This window comes from Cimex lectularius, unplaced genomic scaffold (genome assembly GCF_000648675.2).
Source record: "Cimex lectularius strain Harlan isolate CLEC.00 unplaced genomic scaffold, Clec_2.1 scaffold109, whole genome shotgun sequence".
NCBI classification, from domain to species: domain Eukaryota; kingdom Metazoa; phylum Arthropoda; class Insecta; order Hemiptera; family Cimicidae; genus Cimex; species Cimex lectularius.
Window position 1 is genome coordinate 931,254 of NW_019392781.1, and position 24,535 is coordinate 955,788.

The following is a 24,535-nucleotide window of genomic DNA, read 5'->3' on the forward strand; positions in this document are numbered from 1 at the left end:
TTGGCCGATGTGGATTTTGTTTTCCTGAATGAAAGACACGATTTGAATGGGCTTCTGGATTTTGTCAAGGAACGACTTCTTTACACATTCCATTTGTCAAAATGTCTGTTTGGAAATCAGGATAAATCTAGACTATAAACTTCGGCTCGTTGAAAAAATTAACCCTGTTGAATGAAACGAAGTACAAACATATATACAAAACAAGTGGAGTAGCAAGTTAACTCCAAATCACCAAAATCTTGCCAAACCACCAAATGAAATTTAACTTGGGAGACTTCTAATGAAGCCAAAACAAATCTACATTGATAACTCCTTTTAGTTTACCGTATTTAGTAGAAAATGTTATGGTTACTACCATTAGCTGTAGTTAAGGGATTCCCACCAATCTTACCAAATTCGAAGTCTGATGTTTTTTGCTTTATTTTTTTAATATGTTATTTTACCGTTGTGGGTTGTCAAGAGATATTCAAGAAAAGGAGAGGGGGTTCAAGTGTTTCTCACCAAATCCACCAAATTGCAACCACGATGTATTTCGGGGAAATTCACTTGCAATATTTTTAATTCAAGTTGATGACAGTATCAGATTTACTTCCGAGAAGAAGGCTTTAGTTAAGGGTTTCCCACCAATCTCACCAAATTCGAAGTCTGATGTTTTTTGCTTTATTTTTTTAATATGTTATTTTACCTTATGGGTTGTCAAGTGATACTTTTAAAAAGGAGAGGGGGTTAAAGTGTTTCTCACCAAATCCACCAAATTGTAACCACGATGTATTTCGGGGAAATTCACTTGCAATATTTTTAATTCAAGTTGATGAAAGTATCAGATTTACTTCCGAGAAGAAGGCTTTAGTTAAGGGTTTCCCACCAATCTCACCAAATTCGAAGTATGATGTCTTTTACGTTATTTTTTTAAATATATGTTTTATATATATGTTGGTTGATTTTACCGTTATGGGATTGTCAAAAGAAAGATATTCAAGAAAAGGAGAGGTAGTTCTAGGGTTTCTCACCAAATTGTATTTTGTAATCCACACAATGTATTTCGGGGAAATTCTCTTGCAATATTTTTAATTCAAGTTGACCAAAGTATCAGTTTTATTTGCGAGAGGTAGGCTGTTTTGAAGTCTCTTTTTTGGCGGGGGGGGGGGAGATTTACCAGCAAATGTTTTTAATTAGGATGGTTTACTCGTTTGGGGGGGGGGTTCAGATACATTATCAAAAAAGCAGCGGGAGGTAAAAGTATTTCCCACCAATCTCACCAAATTGAAACCACGATGTATTTTGGGGAAATTCCCTTGCAATATTTTTAATTCAAGTTGACGAAAGTATCAGATTTATTTGCAAAACGTAGGCTGTAGATAAGGGTTTCCCACCAATCTCACCAAATTCGAAGTGTGATGTCTTTTACTCTATTTTTTTAATATATTTTTATATATATGTTGGTTGATTTTACCGTTGTGGGTTGTCAAGAGTTATTCAAGAAAAGGAGAGGGAGTCAAGAGTTTCTCACCAAATCCACCAAATTGTAACCACGATGTATTTCGGGGAAATTCACTTGCAATATTTTTAATTCAAGTCGACCAAAGTATCTGATTTATTTGCGAGAGGTGGGCTGTAGATAAGGGTTTCCCACCAATCTCACCAAATTCTAAGTCTCTTTTTTTTGGGGGGGGGGATTTACCAGCAAAGTTTTTAATTAGGTTGGTTTACTCGTTTGGGGGGGGGGTTCAGATACATTATCAAAAAAGCAGCGGGAAGTAAAAATATTTTCCACCTATCTCACCAAATTGGAACCACGATGTATTTTGGAGAAAGTGCACAAATTTTAATTCAGATTAATTTTCCTATTGTGGGATTGTCAGACGTATTCAGAAAAAGCAGAAGGAGGTAAAAGTGTTAACCACCAATCTCACCAATTTTGAAGTTGGATGTATTTTGGGTGAAATTCACCAGCAGACTCTTTTTTACGATTGTTATATGAACCACGGGTGGTTTTAAAAAAAAGGAGAAAAAAACAAAGGACTATTTGTATGTCGCGTTCGAATGATTCATAAGAATTATAATTTTCACTGCCTTAAATCAATTGAATAGGCTAAACCGACAAAGCTCTTCTGAATTGCATAAGTGTTGGACCCTAGCGCCGTTCAGTTTAAGATATGATTTTTTTTCATTTTCTCGACGAGGGTATTTGAACTACGAGGTTATATAAACCTCGGGTGTTTTTGAAAAGAAGCCAATTTGTAAAAAATGTCGGCTTTGAATGCAGGGCCGCTGGATCCGAACCCGGGACCTTTACCTTACTGTGATGAGCGCCGTATCAACGCGTAAACTGTTACGGCAACCGACCTCCCCCCCCCCAAAAAAAAAAAAAAGATAAAAGTGAGTAAGTGAGTAAGTGAGTATGTTGTTGGAATACTTGGAAAAAAAAACCTTTAAACCCCCAAAAAAAAAAAACGTTAAAACTTACATGTCCCCTCAATATAATAATAAATAATTAATTAACTTAAAGAATTATTGGGTTGGTACAAAATTAATGCAGGTTTTGAAAATTTGTTTTATTTTCCTAGGTGCTTGTCATGTAAACAAAGCTAAATCCTCAAATCTAATTTATGGATTTTAATAAATACTTTTAACTGTTTTCTTTTATACAAAACATTTTATGTTTATACAGAATTTGATAAGGAGGACTTGCAAAATTAAATTTGTACAAGCTATAATTTCGTCAAATTTATTTCTACGAATATAAACTTTGGCGAAGTACGGCTCAAACGCACGTAACATCAATATGATTTGTGGTGAGGGAAACATTAGCGAATGCACGGTGCAGCGATGGTTTATGTATATAACTGCTGGTATAAAAATAATGCACGTTTTGAAGTTTTGAAAAAGCAGTCAAAACTATTTGCGATTTTTATAAAATAAAGAAAATTTATTCGAAATACTTTTTATCACAATCTATACATCTTTGCCAACATGTAATAAACTGACATAATAACTTCCACTGGCATAAAAATCTTTATTACGACTCACAATCAAGTGTTGGAAGGCGTTTTCGACTTCACCGCGTTCTCTAAACATTTTAGCCCTCAAGAAGTGATCAAAATGCCCCGAAAAAGTGGAAGTCCGTACGCGAGAGGTCGGGTGAATATGGACGGCTGCAGGATTGGCATTGCGACAAGTGGCCTGACGTTATCGTGAAAAAGAATCTCCCCCTTACGGTTTATCAATGCTAGGCAAAGACGTTACAGTTTCCCGTGCATTTTGTCCATTTTTGTGGCAATATTTCTCTGTGGTGATAGTTTCATCATAATGCAAGAAATTATAGTGAAGAGCCCCACCAAACGGTCACCATAACCGTTTCGGTTTCGGGAAATGTTTTGGCGCTCCATTTATCATCGCACGTGATGATTCGATCGAGAAATGGATCATTTTGATTGCGCAACAGAGACATGCAAATTTCAAAATGTCGATTTTTTTTGGTTTCGGTTATTCGTTCGTTACCCACTTTATCGAGTTTTTTTTCTTTACCAATTTGCCCCAGAAGGTGAACAACGGTTGAGTGGTCAATTCTAACCCCTTCCGCAATTTCCCTTGTTGTCTTACGTGAATTTTCTTCAGTCACAGACCCGCGCTAGGTTTCATTTTTTAGAAAATTTTACGCTGGACAAGATGGCTTTTTTAAAATGTTTTCCTAGCTTCAGTCATTAATCAGTAAATACAAAAATCCGGGAACATGTTAATTTTTGCACTTTTTACGAAAAGTTCAAATTGAGCTTTGGAGCAAGGAAATCGTTCTTGGAGCAATCGATAGGAAATTTTAATAACTTTATTGTGAATCGAAATAAAGATTATTATGTCAGCGGAATAAAAGCTCTTAATACACGTTGGCAAAAATGTATAGATTATGATGTCAAATATTTCCAATAATTTTGCTTTGTTTTATGAAAATTAAAAATAGTTTTGACTGCCTTTTGTACTATTTTTGCACCAGCCTAATACAATTTACACTGCCTGTAATCAATTGGATAGGTTAAACCAGCAACGCTCTTCTACATTGCATTAGTGTTGGACCCCAGCGCCGTCCAGTTCGAGATCTTTCGGGTTTTTATTATTTTTTATTTTTTATTATTAGTATTTTTTATTAAATATTATTATTTTTTTTAAAGCCCATTTCTAAAAAATTTCGGATTTGAATGCAGGGTCGCTGGATTCAAGCCCGAGACCTTTACCTTACAGTGACGAGCGCGTGTCAACGCCTAACACTTTTGACCCCCGAAGCTCTCAAAAAAACTTTAAAATTTACTTATACCCTAAATAGAATAATAATTAACCTAAAAGAATTAAAATTTACTGCCTTAAATCAATTGAATAGGCTAAACCAGCAACGCTTTCCCACATTGCATAAGTGTTGGACCCTAGCGCCGTCCAGTTCAATATCTTTCATTTTTATTTATTATTATTATTATTTTTTTACGAGAGTATTTCAACTACGAGATTATATGAACCGTCGGGGTGCCGGTGTTTTTGAAAAAAAAAAAAAAGGCTCAATTGCAAGTATATTGGGTTCGAATGACTCATATGAATTACAATTTACACTGCCTTAAATCAATTGAATAGGCTAAACCAGCAACGCTCTTCCACATTGCATAAGTGTTGGACCGTAGCGCCGTCCAGTTTAAGATCTTTCCATTGTTTTTATTTTTTAAATTTTTAATTTAATTTATTTAATACAGGTTCAAGGAAATGTCTCGTCGTAAAATAAGCAGTTTATTTACAAGATTTCTCACCAATCCCATCAAAATCCATCACCTCAACTTCACATATTAATGTTGATTGTTTTTAATTTTAGGAGCAGTGTACGGCGGAGGACGTGAATTAGTTTCAGAGACAAAGCAGAGTAAGAAAGACCTCGAACACGAAGTCAATAGTTGCATGTTCAAAGTGAGGATCACCGAGGCAAAACATCAATGGCTAGAGAACAAGTAAAACGACATAAATTCCTTTAAAAGAGAGTCAATATTGAACATTGTTTTCAAACAATTACAGAAGGGTTTTGGAATACGAGCTGAATGATCTTGTCGATATGATAGAGATTTGGCAGAGGGATGACTTGAGAATACGCAAGAGCCAGGAGAGCCTTAAAGAGCGTCATACACAGATGGCGCTATTGAAGGTTTGTCCGATTGTTTGTTTTATATAATTGTTTTTGAATTTTTTGTTTGTTTGTCAGGAGGCAGAAGGACAGCCTCAACATGCGCTGTACTCCCTAGGTGCTCGGTATGCAAAGCATGTTCAAGTCTACTCAGCAAAACAGGCAACGCTTCAAGCCTTAAAATCCAGAATTCAGGAATCAGAAATGTTTCTTAATCAATTTCAGGTTAATTATAATTCTACTTTTTATTGTTTATTTTTTTTTAGTGTTTGGTTTAATAAGTGTTAATTTTTTTTACAGACTGTCATTGCAACGCTGAGAGGTGCGGAAATGGCACAGTGGGTTGCCGAGGTGAAGCGCAGGCCGCAGTCCGATGTCTGCCAGGTGTTCGACCTCATCAAGGAGTTCTTGCACAACGCCGGCCGGAGCCAGATGGTCCAACAGTGCAACCAGTCGGAGAAAGAAGTAGGCGAACTCTGCGTCCAACAGACCCAGCTCACCGCCACCCTTCTCGACATGCTCGGCAAATACTGGGAGATATCGCAGCAGTACCCGGCCTCTTATCTCAAACGACATCGAATGATGCTTTATAAACTTTGGGCCGAGCAATTATGCAAAGACATGTCGCCAAAAACGTAACTCATGATATAAATCTTTATTTTTTTGAGTTATGTAATTTTTTTTTTTCAGTTGTGATCGTATTCTTGTTGAAATGAAACAAGAGTTTGCTGTCAGTGAGGATGCGATTAGACAAGCTGGGATGTATTCAGCAGGTCTGCATCGACATACAGCTGAAGCTACTTCCTGGCTCACCAAAGCGATGCGGCGTGTCGAAGGGAATTCTCTTTCTTCCCAGCAGGGTGAGAGATCTGGATCCGTATCCCTCGACAGGATAATAAAAAGTGGTCAGCCCAGCGATACATCAGCAATAACCGGCGTTGTATTAACTGCACTCTGCGCCCTCAATAAAAAATTCTTAATGGTCGAATCTCAAGCAACAAGTAATAAAAAAAATCATCTGGTATAAAGTGACTCGATATTAATAATTTTTTAAATATTAGGCGCTGGCGACTGCTTGCTTAATTTGATGTCAAGGGATGGCGATTGGTTCCTAGACGACATGTGCACCGTAGCAGGGACTGCTGTTAAACTCTCCCAGTTACTACCAGCCCTGAGCAACCCTGATGAGATACCGGCAGACATAAACGTGGCGTACAAATGCATCCAGTGTGCATTCTCGCAGTACAACGCTCTGCAAGGCCTTCACAATAACTTCACTGGAATAATTCTTGTTGAGGCGATGCAGGCTTTGCAAAGCGAAGAGCCTTCCGTCGTCGCAATGGTCGACAAGCTTGAACAGATAGTCTCTTCCATATTGATACCCCTCAGCGATCTGCTTAATCAGCTACAACGACATTTACGTTTTGTCATTTTAGGAATGGAAGTAAGTTTATTACAGTTTTTTACTATTATTATATAATAATTATTATTATTACTATAGAGCCAGCATACGTCTTTCATGGTACCGGTGGAATCTCTAAGAATGCAGTTTGAAGAATTGCTCTCGCATGGTGAGGATAATCTCACTCAAGGTCAAATGTTGCTAATGGGCTTCAACGGACTTTTCACAAACCTCGAGGACGGCAGGGACGTTCTGCTCGGCCATCTGAAATCCTTGACGTCGCCTCCTGCTTGGAAAATCGTAGACCAGATACGCGAAGCAATGCAGCAGTATACCGTAAGTGTTTTAACCAATTGCGATTTTCATGTTTGTGATGTTTTACGGTATTTTTAGGCGCCGATCTGCCAGGAAACGCCGATGGCGATCATTGAATCCATGTTCTTTGTGAAACGAGTTCAGACGATGCTCGAAGTGTTAAGGATGAGCCGGGCGGATGCGGCGGGCTTCAGGGGCGCGCCATCTCCCCAAGTACCTCACGACAGGGAGACGCTGACCCGTCCGGTTAGAAAATACATAGCGGAATACATCAGCTACCAAATGCTCGGTGTCTTTTCTCTATCCCTTGCAACCCTTATCTGCCTGCTCTTGGAAAAAGAAGGCTTCGATGTTACCGGTAACTTAAAATATGTTTAAACCCTTAACATAATTTTTTTTAAAACTTTTAATTTCGCTTTAAAGGAGAGGTCGAACAGAAAGACATCGGCACACAAAGCAGAGTACCTTTGGATGAATTATGCAAAAAGGTATGTAAACATTTTTTAAAAGTTTTATGTTTGATTTAAATTTTTTTTTTAGATGATTGACCAGCTTGGAAAACCACAGCAAGTGAGGCACGCGTCAGGGGTCGTTTCGCAGGCTGAAGCGATCTGGCGCCAAGAAGATACAAGAGCAAGGCTTGAACGTGAGCTCAACAACGCCAGAGCACTCGCGCATAGGCTTCAGCTTATGCTGACAGGCCATCATTGGCTTCATGAACACTGCCTTGTCAACTCACCAACGCCGCCAATAAGTAATTTTAAAAAAATTAAAATTACAAAATTTAAAAATTTAAAAAAACAACAACTTATTTTTTGATAAAGATCGAGGAAATTTCATGTTGGAGATGAGAAAAGCGATGACGACTTTGCTAGCTCTCCAGAGGAAGATGGAGGAAGTCGTACTCGAGCAGAACAACTTGATTACGAGCTCGGAGCAACGTCTCAAATGGGCGACGGGAGCCAACCCGGCCCTGAGTGAAGTCATGAGTGCTTTCGAATCGTCAGTCACTGCCAATAAAGAACGGCTTGAAGCTGAGAAAAACCTGGCCATGACTGTCGTTAACATGTGCAGTACCATACTGACGTACGAAGCTCTGCGTACGCCTACTTCTGAAGCACTTTCTTACGATAGTGCCTTCGCTGTGGTTCGTTTGAAAAATTCCTAAATATTTTTTTTTAAATTTTGAATGATTTTTTTTATGGCGTTTTAGTTGGTTATGGAGTGCAAAAGCACACATTTACTCATAACGAGCAACGCAGTCGCACTGAGTTCTGCTGAGGAAGGACTCGTCCTTCTTCTTCCTCCAAAAAGGAAAATAGACTCAGAATGGATTTGCAAAGCTGAAGAACTGATTTCTGGTAAAATATCTATTAATTAAAAAAATAAATAAATAAAATAAAAAATAATAAAATAAAATTTTTCCCCCGGCAGAATCTGTGCGTAATCTCAACAGCGAAATCGAACCGCTTCAAATGAACCTGCTCAGTTCGGAAGACTGCGTCAAGAATAAAGCTACGATGATAAGATCTACGATGTCGAAGCATCACAGGATAGTCTCAGACATAAGGACGCTGTTGAAAGCTATGGTCAAGTACGAAGACGCAGGCCTGTCTGGGCTCAATAGTTATTTGATGAGGTATAAAAAATTCACGGACACTATATCGTCGATGACAAAAAGCGTCGGGATGGCGACTAATTTAAACGCCAACTTAATAAACAAAGCTATCGAAGACGCTAAAACTCTACAACAACAAATCGGTAAATAAGTTAAAATTTGATCATTTTTCAGAACATAATTGTACGCTTTTGGTGTTTTTTTTAAGATTCTATTTATATGGAGCTGTTAGCGTTCAGCGTTTCAGACACGCTGACTAAAAGGCCGCCTTTGGTAAGGCAGTCGACGATCTGTGAATCACCGAGAAAAGAGAAAGAAAAGAAGCCAAAGAGAAGAGGTAAAATTATTCTTTATTTTATTATTAATGTATTCATTTCCTACATTTCCTTGAGAAATTTTTTATAGTAAATAAATTATAAAATGACCTGGTGAAGAAATGAAAGCTCAATAACAATGCCACAACGAAAAAACTTAGGACAAAGACAAAACTTGCTCAAACAAACAATAAAAAAGTACTTAATATAAAAATAAAATAATTAGGACATTGCGAGGGAAAGAAACAAACAAAAATATATCAGAGACATTTTATAAACTTAGGCAATAAATTATAAAAAGTCTTGGCGAATGTACTCATAGTCAAGAAACTTAGGTCTTGACTCTCCCTGCTTATATCCTTGACATCACGTCCTTTGACGTCTACCTCACTGTGAGTTTTCAGTTCAGAAAGTGAGGCATAATACAAAAATAAAACAATAGGATTGTTGTGTTGGGAAAAAACCTGTATAAAACTTGAGCAATAAATTACAAAAAGGTGATGAATGTCAAAGGGGGCAAAAAGAATTAATTTAAAAATTAGTGTAAAATAATGTGAAAGCAATAAACATTTTTGCAATGAAAAACTCAAAATGGATTAAAAAAAGTCAATTTTACATGAGAACTCATCTTAATAGTCTAAAGAATTGCAGATTATTACAGACAAATGGAGAAAATAGGAAAACAGGAATCAGTAGAGGCAGAATAACAGAATTGTACATAGACATCTTGTCTCTCCCTGCTTATAACCTTGACCATGCACCTTTTCTCTACAGTTTTTTTTCTTTTAAGAAAGAGAAACACTATAAAAGTAAAAAAAAAATTGTGATTGAAAAAAGGGAACAAGAAGGTCACAATGAAAAACTTGGAATAAATAAGCAAAAAGAGAGAAAGCTGGGTCAATTTACAAGAAAATCTAACAAAATAGCATGTTGTTACAGCAAAATGAGGGCAAAATAGAAAAACAGGGATTAGTACACGTCAGAATAACATCATTATACATAGATGGCTTGACTCTCCCTGCTTATAACCTTGACATGTTACAACAACTCAGTGTAGTTTTTTTCTTTTAAGTGTGACATATAAAAGTAAAACACTGTGATCAGATGGCAAATCTGTTCATAGTCAGCAAAACTTGCTCTGCCTTGGTTAAGAAAAATGGAAAATAAGTTAATTTCGAATACATCTTTAATCAGAAGACATGTTAACACAGATTAAAATGAATGAAAAATAAAACCTGAATAGCAATGGAGCAGTGCAAAACGGGAGTGAAAAGAGAGAAAATTTTGTCCGATTACGGAATAACAGAATTGTAAGTCAGTGTTTTGCCTCTCCCTGTTTATAACCTTGATTTCTCTTCAACTCCTTTCCAGAAATTGTGTCTTAATAAAAAAGTAAAAAAAATTAAATTTCTGTACAAAAATGAAACAGGAAGGAACAAACTTGAAGAAATTGCACATTGTTACAGAAAAATATAGAGAAAATAGGAAAACAGGTTTTGACAAAGGTCGATTAACGGAATTACAAGTCAGCGACTTTTCTCTCTCTTATAACCTTGACGTCTCACCTACCACTGTAGGTCTTTTCTTTCAAGAAAGAGAATTGCAGGAAAAATTAAAGAAAAAACTGATAATAAACTCAAGTGCTAAATTATAAAACGACCTGACAAACCTAAGAAAAATGAAAATTTGCGTAAAAATTAGTTGTCTAAATTTTTTTAATGAAAATAGTTAAAATCATCAACAGATTTATGTTAAATAAAAAATAATAAAACAATATTGATACTACAATAAGAAACTTGAGTTAAGTATAAGATAAGGAGAAAACTAGCTAAACAAGAGAACACGTTCTAGCTTTGAAAATGATGAAAAACTTTCAGATTGTTTTTGACTAAGAGATACTATAAAAAGAAGTTTTGATAAAGGTTGAATAACAGAATTGTAAAGTAATATCTTGACTCTCCCTGCTTATAACCTTAACGTCGCCCAATCCCACTGCAATCTTTTCCAGTCAAGGGTACACTTTTTTAAGAAATTATATTGTAAAACTGTTTTTCTCTTTAAAAAAATGCTTAAATTTTATGAAAGACGGTTGTTTTGGATCATTTTGATCTGTGTAACGTTGCAGGGTTGGTCTGTGAGATATGTTTTGGGATTTCGCCATCTTCAGTTTGTTTTTCACCAAAATGAATGGTTATGACCAAAATTAAAGGTTCATCTCTGTATATGCCAAACGGAGAAACCTTAAAACTTAAATGCTCTGTTTATTTTTTAATTATTGTTTTTAAATTATTTTGTATTTATTGTGTTTTTTTGTTTCAATAGGAATGCAAGAGAGGAACGCTTATGCCATGAACGTCTGGAGACGAGTTAAATTTAAACTAGAAGGACGGGATCCTGACCCTGGCGTAAGATCTTCTGTGAAACAACAAGTAAGATAATCGAATTAATTTGATTATAGTCAGAGTAAAATATTTTAATTTATTGTTTAAGGTGGATTGGACGATATCGGAAGCGACCAATCTGGACAACCTTTCCTTGTTGTACGAGGGTTGGACTCCTTGGGTGTGAAGAGCGGGAATAAGTGTCGGGTCACGCCCGAAAATTGTGTGCATTCCTTTTTTTATGCGATAACCCTTTAACGGGGGTCCAGTCAAGGAGACCTTTCAGTTTCGTTGAAAGCCGACCAAACGTTCATTTCAACATCTTAAAAACAAAAAAACAAAAAACAAAAAAAATCAAAAAACATCAAATCATTTAAAAAAAATTGCCATCTTTCGCTTCTCGACCTTCATCTTTGTTTTTCATCTGTTCAGAGAGGCTGATTTATAAAAATTATTAATACAGAGAGTCGGCTTCAGCTTACAAGGGATCCAAGAATTCCGCGGTGGTCTTTTTACCGAGGTGGACGGACCCGTTTAAAGCAGCTCGGTTTCATTTTGTCGGCTACAAATAAGTTACTAAAAACAACCAGCCGTTTATATAATAAAAAAAAATAAAATAAAAATAATGAAAACTTTTTTTCCTTGTAAAAAAAGTGAATTTACTTTCAAAACGAAATTATTTTTAAAAATCTTAAATCCTAATGAATTTAAAACTAATGTTCACAGTAGGTTTAAAGAAAAGAATAATAAAAATACGTTTTGAAATGCTGTGAAATGGGATTTTGAATCGTCCGATGATTAGAAGACTTGTCACATCTTGGTCTTCTGTTTTTGAACTTTCTTCATCTATCCACTTGTAATTTTTCTTCCACTTTTTGAAATTCTCGCTAGTGCAGAGTTTTTAATGAATAAAAGTAATTTCCTTCTTTTTGTCCCATTTGCTCTTTTGGGAATATTTATGTTCTTTTTATTGTAATAGGTATTAAAAATAGTTTGACCTCTTCATTCTTTCTAAGGGAGGAGGAGAAAAAAATTAGCAATAATGAGGGAGATAAATAGAAAAAATCTAAAATAACTACTTAAAACAATCTTTCTTTTCATGCTTAAAAAAATTTACTTTAAGTCCACTTCTGTTATCAGTTTTTTAGTTGCTTAATTTTTCTTCCAGTGTTTTCCATTTTAAGCATTTTATTTTGATTTTTTTTTAAATATAAATTTTTAATTTGTGTTAAATAAATCTTTATTCCAAATTTCACTTATTATTCAACACCTTCTCACCAAATCATACCACTACGAACTGCATAGAAATTTCATTGGGTGCCAAAAAAAGTTGATAAAAAACAAAAAATAGTTTCATTTATATTAAAAATCAATGTTATATTTACATTATATTATTTTAAAATATATTTTTGTATTGATAAAAAATCAAGAATTCCAGTGTGAGAAAGTCTTTTTATTTTGTGAGCACTTTTGTATCATTTTGACACAAATATTTTTTACAAAAAAAATTGTTGGTTTTATTATTTAATTTATGATTTTATGGTATATATTAAAAAAAATAGCAAGAATACTTTAGGAATAATATTTGATCTGTTTATATGCTTTTTTTGTGCAGACAGTTTGTTCCAATTACAAATTACAGGATCACCGATAAATTTGTACATTGATTTTAAACAGATCGTTATTAAAAAAAAAAAAAAAATTCTCTGTTTATTATGCTTATAAATAATATTTTCTTCCTAGAATTATGATCAAAATCATCACATGAAATCTACAGTTGTTTCACACATAATATAAAAGATTAAATATAGTACAAATAATGAGGACAATGCAAGGGGAAAATATAAACAAGAATACACGTGTCATTTGATAAGGAAATTATCTTATCTAAGAAAAATAAAAGTAAGCCTTTTTTTTTAAATTTATGAAAATGGTAAACATCTGCTTAACAGTATAATAGTGAATATATATCTATAAATAATATCTCAGTAACAATATAGCAAGGAAAAACTTGGGATAAATGCCCAAAAAGGGAGAAAACTTGCTTGAAATTTACGAGAGAACTTACGGCAATAGACTAGAAAACAATCTAAAGAAATTGTAGATTGTTTTTGAAAAATATAAAGTATGAATCGATAAAAGCAGAATAAGTATTATAAGCCAGTGTCTTGACTTTTCCTTCTTACACCCCAGAGGGTGCACCATTTAACTACAGTTTTTGCTTTTAAGAAAGTGAAGCTTAGTGTAAAAATACAACAATAAAAACATTGTGTTGGGGAAAAAAAGAACCAGGTTATACTTGAATAAAATAAATTATAAAAAGACCTGGCAAATCTACTTAAATCAGGAAAAAGAGGAAGCAGAATAACAGAATTACAAATCAGTATTTTGACTCTCCATACTTATAACCTTAAATGCGCACTATTTCACTACAGTGTTTATTTTAAGAAAGTGAAACATAGAAAAAAACAATAACATTGTGTAAGAAAAAAAGGAAACAGAAAGAAAAAATGAAAGCTGAATCACAATGAAACACCTGAAAAATATATTAAAAAAAAAAAAAAATAGTGTGTTAAACTTCTGAAAAATGAACTCATACTGAATAGATTAATTTTAATTTTATTTATTTGTAAAAAATATACATTGAGCAAATAGTATAGTTATAAATCCGTTAAATTTAGTGGTCTGATTGACCAAATTACTTCTTTCAATTAATTAATCTATTTATGTGAGATCTTGGTTGAAAATCTGACATCAGACAGGTGGCAGTAAGGAGAGAAACTAACCAGTCCTGGAACTCTCTTTTATTTACTTGGGAGGGTCAAGATAGAAGATCACGAAGCCATTGACGTGGAGGATTGTAAGCGTGAGGTATTGAAGAAAGAGGGTTTGTGGTTAGGGAGGAGGGATAGGTTAGAGTGGAAATTGAGGAAGCATATGTGGATAAGATCTTTCAAGAATGGGATCTTATGATCTTGACGGATCGTCTGATTGGAGACGTAGCATTAAGGGTATGGCGGAGAACTTTGGATTGAATTCATTGGATGTTGGATGATTTGGCCACACAGTTTGACTCTGTAAGTCCAAACAGGTCTGATGAGTGTTTTGTAAGTGGTTAGTTTGTTATGTATGCTTAGTGTTGATTTTGGTCAGGTGTCTGAGTAGTCCATATCTTTTTTTAAGTTTTTGTCATTTTAATCTGGGTTACGTGTAATTCTGCTATATAAGTAAAGCCCATGGTTCGGGATTTGGTTTGATGGCTATATTATCTTATTGCTAATGTACACACGGGCAGGTTTTTTGATCCAGTTGATAAGATTGCAGTGTTGTTGCGTAGGTTGTGAGAGTGTAGATGGTGAAGAGAATTGGGCCCTGGATACTTCCTTGTGGAACGCCAGCTTTGATTGTTGTGGTGATTGAAAAATTGGTGCTGATTCTCACATTAAACAGTTAATCTGGGAGAAGGACATCCAGATAAAATAGTATGTGTGAGGAAGGATACATTTTAACTTATAAAGGAGGGCGGAGTACCACACTCTGTCAAATGCTTCTCTAATGTCCACACATACGGCTGAGCAGTATTGCGTGTTTTCTAGAGTTGATGATGTGTATCAACTATTCTAAAGCACTTCTGAACAGTGAACAGTGGAATGGAGAAGTTGGAATCCAAAATGATGATGAGGAGTTAAATTTTCAGTGTTGACCAAATGGTATTAGTCTTTTAAAGAGTAGTAGTTCAAAGATTTTCGATAAAATAGGAAGGAGGATTGTTGGTCTATGGATGGGACAGGGGGTTTGTGTGGTTTTGGCATTGGGGGCATTGAAGATAGTTTCCACTGGATGGGGAAATAGGTTGTGCGAAATATTGCACTGTAAATCACTGAAATGTACACTATTGATTTTTTGGGTTGATTTCTGAGGATTTTAGGACATAACATCTGCATGGTGGATGCGTTTAGTAGGTTTAGCGAGAGGGAGAGCGGAGTCAGAGAATTCATTGATACGATGACCTGGCCCTGGACTTGAAAATAGTGAATAATTTGCAGATGGGTTTTGAAAAAGGCACACAAAGGCAGAAAAAAGTGACATTGCTCTAGAAAATGGGTAAAAGGTGAATAATAAACCATACAAAGGCCTGATTTAGCTGACTCATGCACAGGACAAAACAGTTGCTTAAGAAAAATTAAAATTTACCTAGTATGTAGAAAAGAAATTTCTTGTGAAAGTACTGCAGAAGGTTAAACTAGTTGTAATTGAATTAAAAAAAAAAAATACAAATAATGGGTCAGCATTGATCCAAAAGCGCTTAGAGAAAACAGTGAAGATCTAACTCAATTAATTAAAACAAGTTAATATCTGTTGAAATAATTAAAAAAGTGAAATTTATTCCCTTCTGAAATAACTTATAAATCTTGAATATCGTTAATCAAATTTAATTGTAATCAATATGTTTCAATCTGAAAAAAATTAAATAAATACGGGAGTATCCTATGAAATTTCAAAAGGATATAATACTGTAGTTTGTCAATTGCTGGCTGGAAAACTGCTGTTTAATCAATAATTATTTGTGAATTTTTAGAATCAGGATTTTTGTTGAATTGTTTGGCCTTTGGTACTTTAATATGTCTTTACCCTACAGTTAGAAATTATTTTATAAATTAAATATTCTAGTCATATCGACCAAGTTTTTTAGTTTACCTTAAGTACTGATGTAGGAAATGTGCTAACAGATGATATCGGCGATTTCCACATGGCTGCATCCTGGGCCCCTTGTCGTTCTTCCTTTACATTACAAACTAACATCAGCTTAGCCAAAACAATTCAAAATGATTGTGATTGTTAATATTTCCTGTCTTGTTTTATACAAAGACATGAAGATAATTGGTTATCAACCAATTCTAAATACATAGGATATTACAAAGATTTGATGCTTTGACAATAAAAATATTATAAAGGTAGAAAAATATTATTTTGGGATTTCTTCAATCCTAATTAGTTTAATCTTACAATTTTTTCAAAAGCTCATGGGTAAAAACAGATTAGTTTTTGTCTGGTGGAAAGTTATTGGGAAAAAACAATATGCTGGTGTGTTGTTTAGATGATGCCAGAAATATATAAAAATATTATGTTAAAATAAATCTATGGTGTAAATATTTGTCTTTTAGCATGACCCTTTATGGCCCAATGTTGTCTTAGAGCAAGACGAATATTATTAAAATTCGGTTAAATACAATAGTTAGAAGTACGGATTGACGCCAAAAAAATCAGTGTTGCCAATACACGGGCATAACACTAAGCCCGCCATAAATTCAGGGGATTTCCTGTTAACCTTAAACAAAATTGCTAAAGTTGGCTCTGAAGCAACTTTGGGCAAGAAAGGGTTAAATTATAAAATCGATATGAGAAAGTTTATATTTGGCAAATATGATAATTCATAAAAGATGCAGCGGTGTGGTGAAGAGCCATGTTGGAGATAGAAGATTCCAATATGGAGATTTTACATTGGCGCCAAATAAATCATTGTTGGCGATACACGGGATGAAACACTGTAGGAAAAACATTCCGCCAGACACTCATGGGATTTTTAGAAAATTTGCAAAATTTGGTTTTGCCATGGGGCATATTGGGCAAGAAGGGGTTAAAGCATGGGGCTGCAAAGAATGATGGACGGGGGAGGAAATAAAACAGGGTTCGGGACAAACGTGCGTGTTGTGACGGTACTGTATAATTCGGACGCCGCATCTTTTCTCAACTCTGCCTCATTTAGGGAATTTTTTAAAGTGATATACATATGTGTATATATTTTAAGTTAGAGAGTCGTTTTTGACTTTTCCTTGACGTCAGTGCCTGTAGAGTTGATCGGGTCGCACGGGAAGAAAACGCATCCGGGCCAAAAGGGGGCCCCGAGGTCTCCGTTTCTTTCCGCCTCTCGCCTGAGGAACGCCTCGCGGGCGCTTTCCCTCGCCAGGGCCAGGTTGTATTCGAGTCGTTTCGCTCTTTTCTCCAGGGAGGCGATCTCGTCGCGGGCCTTCTCCACGAGGCCGAGCTCCTTGGGGACTCGGGGGAGGCGAAGGACGCAGAGGGCGGCCGTTGCAGAAGCGAACACTACCAGGGCCATCGCTGCCAGTTTAACGGTCGCGGCCTTCGCCACCGCTTCCCCGACGGCGAGGTGCATCTGGGAAAAATATACTAATCTGAATATAAATAAGAATTCATTTAACATAAAAGCAGGAAAAAAAAGGGAGAGAAATATCAAAATTGTATACATATAAATATAGGGAAAAAGAGAAGGACAAAAAAAAAAAAAAACCGACAGGCAGATGAATACATTTCGAACTAATATGTAAATTATAGGGAATACATGGACATGGATGTTGAGCAAAGAAAGTGAAAAGATTCTTGGGGTTCGGGAAAGAAAAGTGCTAAAAAATACGAATGGAAAGTACGCAAGAGTGACGAATTAAAGCAAGTATTTAGCGAGCCGGCTATAGTTGCTCAAATAAAGAAGGGAAGATTGAGATGGTTGGGTCACGTGAAGAGGACGCCACAAGATAGGCTTCCAAGGAATTTCCTAAATGGAAGCCAGGAGGCTCCAGGATACGGGGTCGCCCTCGACTTAGGTGGTTCGACGATGTAGAGAAGGATCTACGGCGGACGGTTGTAAGGAGATGGCCTCAGGGCCGAACACCGAAACGAATGAGGAAAACTTACTGAGGAGGTCCACGTCCTGCTCTAAGGGCTATCGCACCGATTAGTAAGTAAAGGAATACATAGAGAAAAAATGAAAAGAGAAAGAAAAGAATTATAGATGAGATGATAGATCGAGCTGCTCCTAAACTACGTGGAAAAGGATCTTCGGTGAGGTCACAACTGAACAATTCTTTCGGTATTTGCCGAGCTTTCGATGATTGTATCGTCATCATCAAAGCCGGTTTATTATGGGAAAACAAAGCAGTTAGAAATGTTGTACAATTTAGAAACAAAATTAAATAATAATAATAAAGTGGGAAGTTTATGGGCCGACAACTGAGGTCATCGCCGGCCTTCTGCGTGTTTTCCTTCTTTTTCTTTTCTTTTGGGCGTATTTCGTTTTAAACTGCAGCCATTTGAGCGTCTCGATCTGGTTACTGACTCTCTGATTTCAAATATAACCCCTTCCTTTCACGCTAATAAATTACTTATACTCTCCAGACGTCATACCTCACCCCAGAGTATTCGATATTCCTCGGGGCGGGGTTATAAGTAACCCCTTCCTTTCGCGCTAATAAATTACTTTTACTCTTCAGTCGTCATACAATATACGAAATTACATAGAATATACAAGCAAAAAAGAGGGAAAGAAAAACAGGAACTCATAGTTATATATAAATTATATGGTATATAAAGAAAAAGAAGCAGGGGAAATGGAGAAAAAGAAAAGGTTTTGAAAAAAAATAGGGGCATGCATACATTTCGAACCAATTTATAAATTGAATAGAATATATGGGCAAAAAAGGAAAAGTCTGAGGAAAAAAGGAAAAATTGGAAGATGTATACTTTTTGAACTAATACATAAATTACAAATAATATACGAGCAAAAAAGAGGAAAAGAAAATATGAAGATCACATCATAGTTATATATAAATTATATGGTATATAAAGAAAAAGAAGCAAGGGAAATGGAGAAGAGAAAAGGTTTTAATAAAATAGGGAGATTGATCCATTTTGAACCAATTTATAAATTATAAAATATATAGGAAAAAATAAGGAAAAGGGATAAGAAAATTAGGGTGATAGAACATCAAAGCATATACAAAATATATGAAATATAAGTTAAAAAAGAAGATAAAACAGAAAAACATAAGGGAACACACATAAAGAAGGATACATTTTGAACAAATAAATAAACTATATAGAATATAATGGCCAAAAAATAGGAATCGAAAATTAAAAAGATGGAAAATCAAACCTATATTTAATATATAAGGAATAAAGAGAAGGAATGTTTTACATTTTGAACCAATAAATAAAGTATAAAGGATAATGTCAAAAAAAGAAAAAAAAGAAAAAGAAAAAAAAGAGAAAAATAGGAAGATGGAGACATCAAAGCTATACATAAATTATATGGATTATAAGAAAAACTTGAAAAGAGAAGACAAAAATTGGAAGAATACTTTTCGAACTAATATCAAAATTATAGGTAATAATCAAAGGTTGAATATCAGTAAAACTTTTAGTTCCAACTGAGCCCTTACTGATATTCAACCTTTGATAATGGAGTTCGACCACAAACGCACAACGAACCTTAAAAAAATCGTATAGGAAATAAGATAAAAAAGAAGTAAAAAGATAAAGAAAGATGGGAAGATTGAACATCAGTTGTATATAATTTTTTAAAGAAAAAGAAACATTTATAACAGGGCAATATCTATTGGATATACAATATTGAATCAATTTATAAATTATACGGAAAATGGGCAAAAAAAGATGAAAAGGAAGAAAAAATAGAATAAGTGAACAATGAAGCTATATATAAATGAAAAATAGGAAGATAATCAACAAAGCCATATATAAAATTGGGGAGACTTCGAACTAATATATAAATTGCATTAAATTATATAAATATATGGGCAGAGGAAAAGTAAATAGAAAACAAGAGTATGAAAACCTCAAACAAATATCAATAATATTTAATATAAGAAACATATTAAAAGGAATAGGAGGGAAAATATATGGAATAATTGGATTACAACAAAACATTAAAGGAAAGGAAGGCATAGAAAGATAGAACATCAAATCTATATTTAAATTTTATGGAATATAAAGAAAACGGGAGGAAAAGAAAAAAAAGCAAGTGAAAGATTGGAGATACACTTCAATTTATATATTATTGTATTCATCTTACTAATTTTCCCTTTTACTATTTTATCTTATATTAAATATTATTTATAAATTGGTTTGTTTTATCTTCTTTTTTTTCTGTCCTATGTTTTGTTAATGCATTTCATATAATATTTGTGTTAGTTGGAAATTTATCAATCTCCCTGTTTTCCCTACCTTTTCTTTTCCTTCTTTTTCCTTACATCTCATACAATTTTATATGTACTATATACTATACGATGCTCTATCTTTTTATTTTTCTCATCATTTTCCTCCTTTTTGTTTATCTACTTTCATAGAATTTATTGTATTGTAGAAAATATAGGGAAATTTAAATAAGTCAAAATATATTAAAATAAAACAATAATTGTCCACTTTCAAAAAGCTTTAACATTTTAGTAATTCTTACCATTTATTGCATTTACGTTATCGTTGCTTATGCACCTTCTACCTGTTGCCCACTACTTCATTTGCTTGGGAGAACTTTTTATTTTTCAAAAGCTTTTTCAAATCTCAAAAAATTAAACCCCTCTATCTCAAAACCATAATTAACCTTGCATGCGGTTATTTTTCTTTATTCTGTTCCATTGACGTCTAGGCCCCCAAATATTTCAAAGAAAAAGTGCTAACTAAATACTACAAGCCTCATTGTTGTTTTTATAAGGTTTAAGTTGGGAATCCACACACTTATTATTTATTTTATTTTATTTTTTTACACGGGTTCGCAACAGCAGAGGTTATATCAACCCTCGAGGTGCAGGTGGTTTCGAAAAAAGCCCATCTGTAAGTCGGGTTCGAATGCAGGGCAGCTGGATTCGAACCCCGGATCTTCACCTTACAGTGATGAGCGCCGTGTAAACCTAAACCGTTGCGGCCACCGACGCCCCCCAAAGGGAGATTATGGATCGTCATAAGAATCATAATGTCAGATTTTCATTATGCAATATCGTTCAACATTAGGTAAAACAAAAAACCTAAATCCTTCCAGAAATGGTCAAAAACATTGAGAGAAAAATGGTCAATTCTACACTTCGGACTGGCTTATTTGTGTTATTTCGCTTCAAAACTGAAAAAAAATCCGATGAAGGATTAATAACAACGAGAAGAGCCGGACAAATACTAATTCTTGTAGGAATGGTCAAAAACATTGATTACAGGTGAAAATTGGCCAATTTGATATTTTGGACTGGCAATTTGTATATTTTGGAAGTGTCAAAACTGAAGAAATCCATAAAGAATTATTAATAACGATCACAATAGCCTGAAAAATCGAAATTCTGGTAGGGCTGGTCAAAAACAGCGATAGCAGCCTGAAAAATGGCTATATAGTCTAGGTCTGGCAATATGCATATTTTGGACGTTTTCAAATCTCATAAAATCCGCATGGGATCAAACGAACATTGACACAGGCGAACGATAAACAATTAAAATATTTCGAAACTTTGATAAAACAAAAAATTGCAAGTAAGTCTAAGAAATTCTCCCTGGGCATTTTTTAAAGATTTGAAAATAGCTAAAATGATATAGTTATAAAAAAAGAAGATTTTTCAGAAATATTGAACTTCTTAAGCTTTTCCAATGTTGGACAAGTATGAAAAGTCCAAATATTTCAAAAGCTTAAAAAGTTTTTATAAACAATATGCAAATATCCAAGAAACGGCGGCCACCTACGCCCCCACACTTATTATTGTCTTAATATATTATTAAAATTTTGTCATTAAGATATAAAATTTTTCAGAAAATTGGCTAATCTCAGATTGAGATTCGATTGTAATTGCGAAGAAAATGACCTCACTCATCTCTTGCTCTTAATAACCAAAGATTCCTTTTCCTCAGGACCCTTTCGTCCAACAATGCTGGATAGTAACATAATAATATGATTTATATAAACATCGATGGAAATTTAATCCTCTGGAACTAATCAAGCTGCTGGATTGTAATTTATGATCCATTACAGTGTGACTTATGAGTAAATGTATATATAATGCGTATTTACCTTTAAGGGATAATCAATTGAATCCAATTGTTGTAATTCTGGCGCGTTGAAATGACGGAAACATCTAAGATTGACACTTTGATGATGCTGCGTCTCGGAAAAGTCCTTTAAAAGTGTAAGTCGTCGCTTTCCTCTTGGCCGGTGCTTTGCCGAATGAGGATTCCGAGGGAAGAGCGCATGGCCGGATCGATTTTCCCCGGCTTCGCGAGGAGAGGAGGGATTTCATTGAGGAATGCCGTGGGAAAACTTTATAGGAATGGATTTAACAGGATAACAGTCGCCGGCAGGAGGTGGGCAGAGGATTTTCCACTGGAGGGAAACTGATAATATCGCAATTCTTGAATTTTTTTGGGAAATCTGGTTGAATTTGGCACAAAATGAGTTCCAGAGGATAAAAGCCCATTGGTTCCTAAATTTTCTACATAAATCTCTAAATAATGAAACCAAAAAAATATTGTACACTCGAGAGAAACAATAAAGAACAAATTTTATTGGAATTCATTGAAAAGAATCTGCTCATTGGCATATTTGTGAAAATACCCTATTTTCTTTAAAACTTGCAAATTACCTCAAAAATATAAGAAAACGTGCCGTAATAACCTTAAATTCGATGTCAAATTTACAGCACAAACAAATTTTCATGAATATTAGACCGATTTTAAAAATGTGAAACCTAATAAGTTGACAAAATTATGCTACAATTTGTCAGAAGGAAAAGATTAAACATGCATTGGTCTTTAAATTTTCTTTAATCGCTCGGTAAATAATGAACCTATTTGTACTAAACTTGACAAAATTATGCAACTGGTTTTGGTTACATTTCTAAACCGTATAGTAAAATTTATGAAAGAAAAATAAAGTTATTTTTTATTGGTATTTTAGTCGCGAGTTTTACGTTGATAAGCAAAGTTTCATTTTGTACTTGGGATAATTTAGGGAGATTTCGAGAAAAACAGCACCTTTTCAGAAATATACGTTTACGCCAATGAAGCCAAATGGTTGCAATAAAATTGGAATCTCCAATCAAATTTTACTATAGCTTCTTACTCAAATTTGTGTTTAATGTCTTTGAGACTGTTTCTGGATAGATTCCGACACTATTCCCTAAATTTATGAAGCTTAAATGTTTAGTAGTCGTATTAAAAATAAAAAAATAAAGTTTTATTGGTATGCTCTCTGGGAATTTTACATTGATAAGCCAAGTTTAATTTTATTCCTGTTATAATTTAGGAAGATATCGAGCAAAACAGCATCTTTTCAAAAGTACACGTAAAGTATCAAGATTCAAAGCCAATGAAGCTTAATATTTCTAATGAATTCCAACCAAATTTTTACTTTTGCCTCCTCGCTCAAATGCATAAAAATATTTTAGTGTTTTGTGAAAATCGGTTCAATAATTAGCGAGTTATTTAAAAACAAATTGTGGAGCATACACGTCTAAGCCTCCGATGCTGTTTTGGATCGCTTTCGTCGCTGTTTTTTTTTTTTTACATTTATTAAGTTTAAATGTTTATAAATCGTTTCAAAAATAAATAAGATTATTTTTATTCGTATTTTTGCTGCAAATTTTACATTGATAAGTTACGTTTCAATTTATATAGGGAGATATCGAGAAAAACAACAACTTTTTACAGATACCTTTACTTTAGTGCAGCCGAATCCTTCCTACGAAATCTAGTCAAATTTTTACTATGCCTTTTTATTTAAATATCTAATCTAATAATATTGTAGAGTTTCGTGAAAATCGGTTTAGTAATTAACGAATAATTAAAAAAAAAAAGATTACGTCTATGCCTCTCAGACTGTTTTTTGGATCGCCATTTTCTCGACTTCTTTTGTGGTGTTTCCTTTGAATTAATTCGAATCGAATTTTCACTGTGCGTTTATATTTCCACTCAAAAACTCAATTTTTAAGGCACGTGACCAGAAATTAAGATCATTGATAAAATAAGGCTGTTTTTGGATAGATATCGAAACAATTTCCTAAGTTTATGAACTTCAATCTTTAATAATTGTTAACAACATTAATAAAGTTATTTTTTATTGGTATTTTGGTCGCGAATTTTACGTTTATAAGCCAAGTTTAATTTTATTCCTGGCATAATTTAGGAAGATATCCAGCAAAAACAGCACCTTTTCACAAATATACGTTTACGCCAATGAAGCCGAATTGCCCCAATGAATTCCAATCAAATTTTTACTTTGCATTTTAAGTCAAATATATAACAATATTGTCGAGTTTTGTGCAAATCGTTTCAATAATTAGCGAGTTATATTTAAAAAAAGTATAGAGTAATGGGCATTTCATGTAAGTCTTTGAGACTGATTTTGAAACAATTTTCTAAGTTTATGAAGCTTAAATCTTTAATAATAGTGCAATAAATAAATAAAGTTATTTTTTTATTGGTATTTTGGTCGGGAATTTTACGTTTGTAAGTCAAGTTTCATTTTATTATTGGCATAATTTAGGGAGATATCCAGAAAAATAGCAACTTTTC

At 34.3% G+C, this 24,535-nt stretch overlaps 2 protein-coding genes across 3 annotated transcripts in view; one reads left to right on the forward strand and one right to left on the reverse strand.

Moving 5' to 3' along the window:
• Positions 1 to 11,571, forward strand: part of LOC106665938 (serine/threonine-protein kinase SMG1) — an 82,039-nt gene extending 70,468 nt beyond the window's left edge. For both annotated transcript variants that reach the window (XM_014392758.2, XM_014392759.2), the window contains exons 36-51: positions 4,850 to 4,982; positions 5,047 to 5,173; positions 5,231 to 5,377; positions 5,453 to 5,787; positions 5,843 to 6,153; positions 6,214 to 6,596; positions 6,654 to 6,890; positions 6,948 to 7,227; positions 7,293 to 7,357; positions 7,410 to 7,623; positions 7,694 to 8,016; positions 8,083 to 8,230; positions 8,304 to 8,630; positions 8,696 to 8,824; positions 11,124 to 11,230; positions 11,292 to 11,571. In XM_014392758.2, the coding sequence (XP_014248244.1) occupies positions 4,850 to 4,982; positions 5,047 to 5,173; positions 5,231 to 5,377; positions 5,453 to 5,787; positions 5,843 to 6,153; positions 6,214 to 6,596; positions 6,654 to 6,890; positions 6,948 to 7,227; positions 7,293 to 7,357; positions 7,410 to 7,623; positions 7,694 to 8,016; positions 8,083 to 8,230; positions 8,304 to 8,630; positions 8,696 to 8,824; positions 11,124 to 11,230; positions 11,292 to 11,369 (3,344 nt within the window). In that variant the 3' untranslated portion in view covers positions 11,370 to 11,571. The remainder of the gene's footprint in view (positions 1 to 4,849; positions 4,983 to 5,046; positions 5,174 to 5,230; positions 5,378 to 5,452; positions 5,788 to 5,842; positions 6,154 to 6,213; positions 6,597 to 6,653; positions 6,891 to 6,947; positions 7,228 to 7,292; positions 7,358 to 7,409; positions 7,624 to 7,693; positions 8,017 to 8,082; positions 8,231 to 8,303; positions 8,631 to 8,695; positions 8,825 to 11,123; positions 11,231 to 11,291) is intronic.
• A 2,188-nt stretch (positions 11,572 to 13,759) lies between these two features.
• LOC106665904 lies at positions 13,760 to 22,190 on the reverse strand. The gene is made up of 2 exons (XM_014392709.2): positions 22,038 to 22,190; positions 13,760 to 17,357 (listed from the first exon to the last, which is right to left on the reverse strand). The coding sequence occupies exon 2, from the start codon at positions 17,355 to 17,357 to the stop codon at positions 16,992 to 16,994; it is 366 nt and encodes a 121-aa protein (XP_014248195.1). The 5' UTR covers positions 22,038 to 22,190; the 3' UTR covers positions 13,760 to 16,991.
• Between the last annotated feature and the right edge of the window lie 2,345 nt (positions 22,191 to 24,535).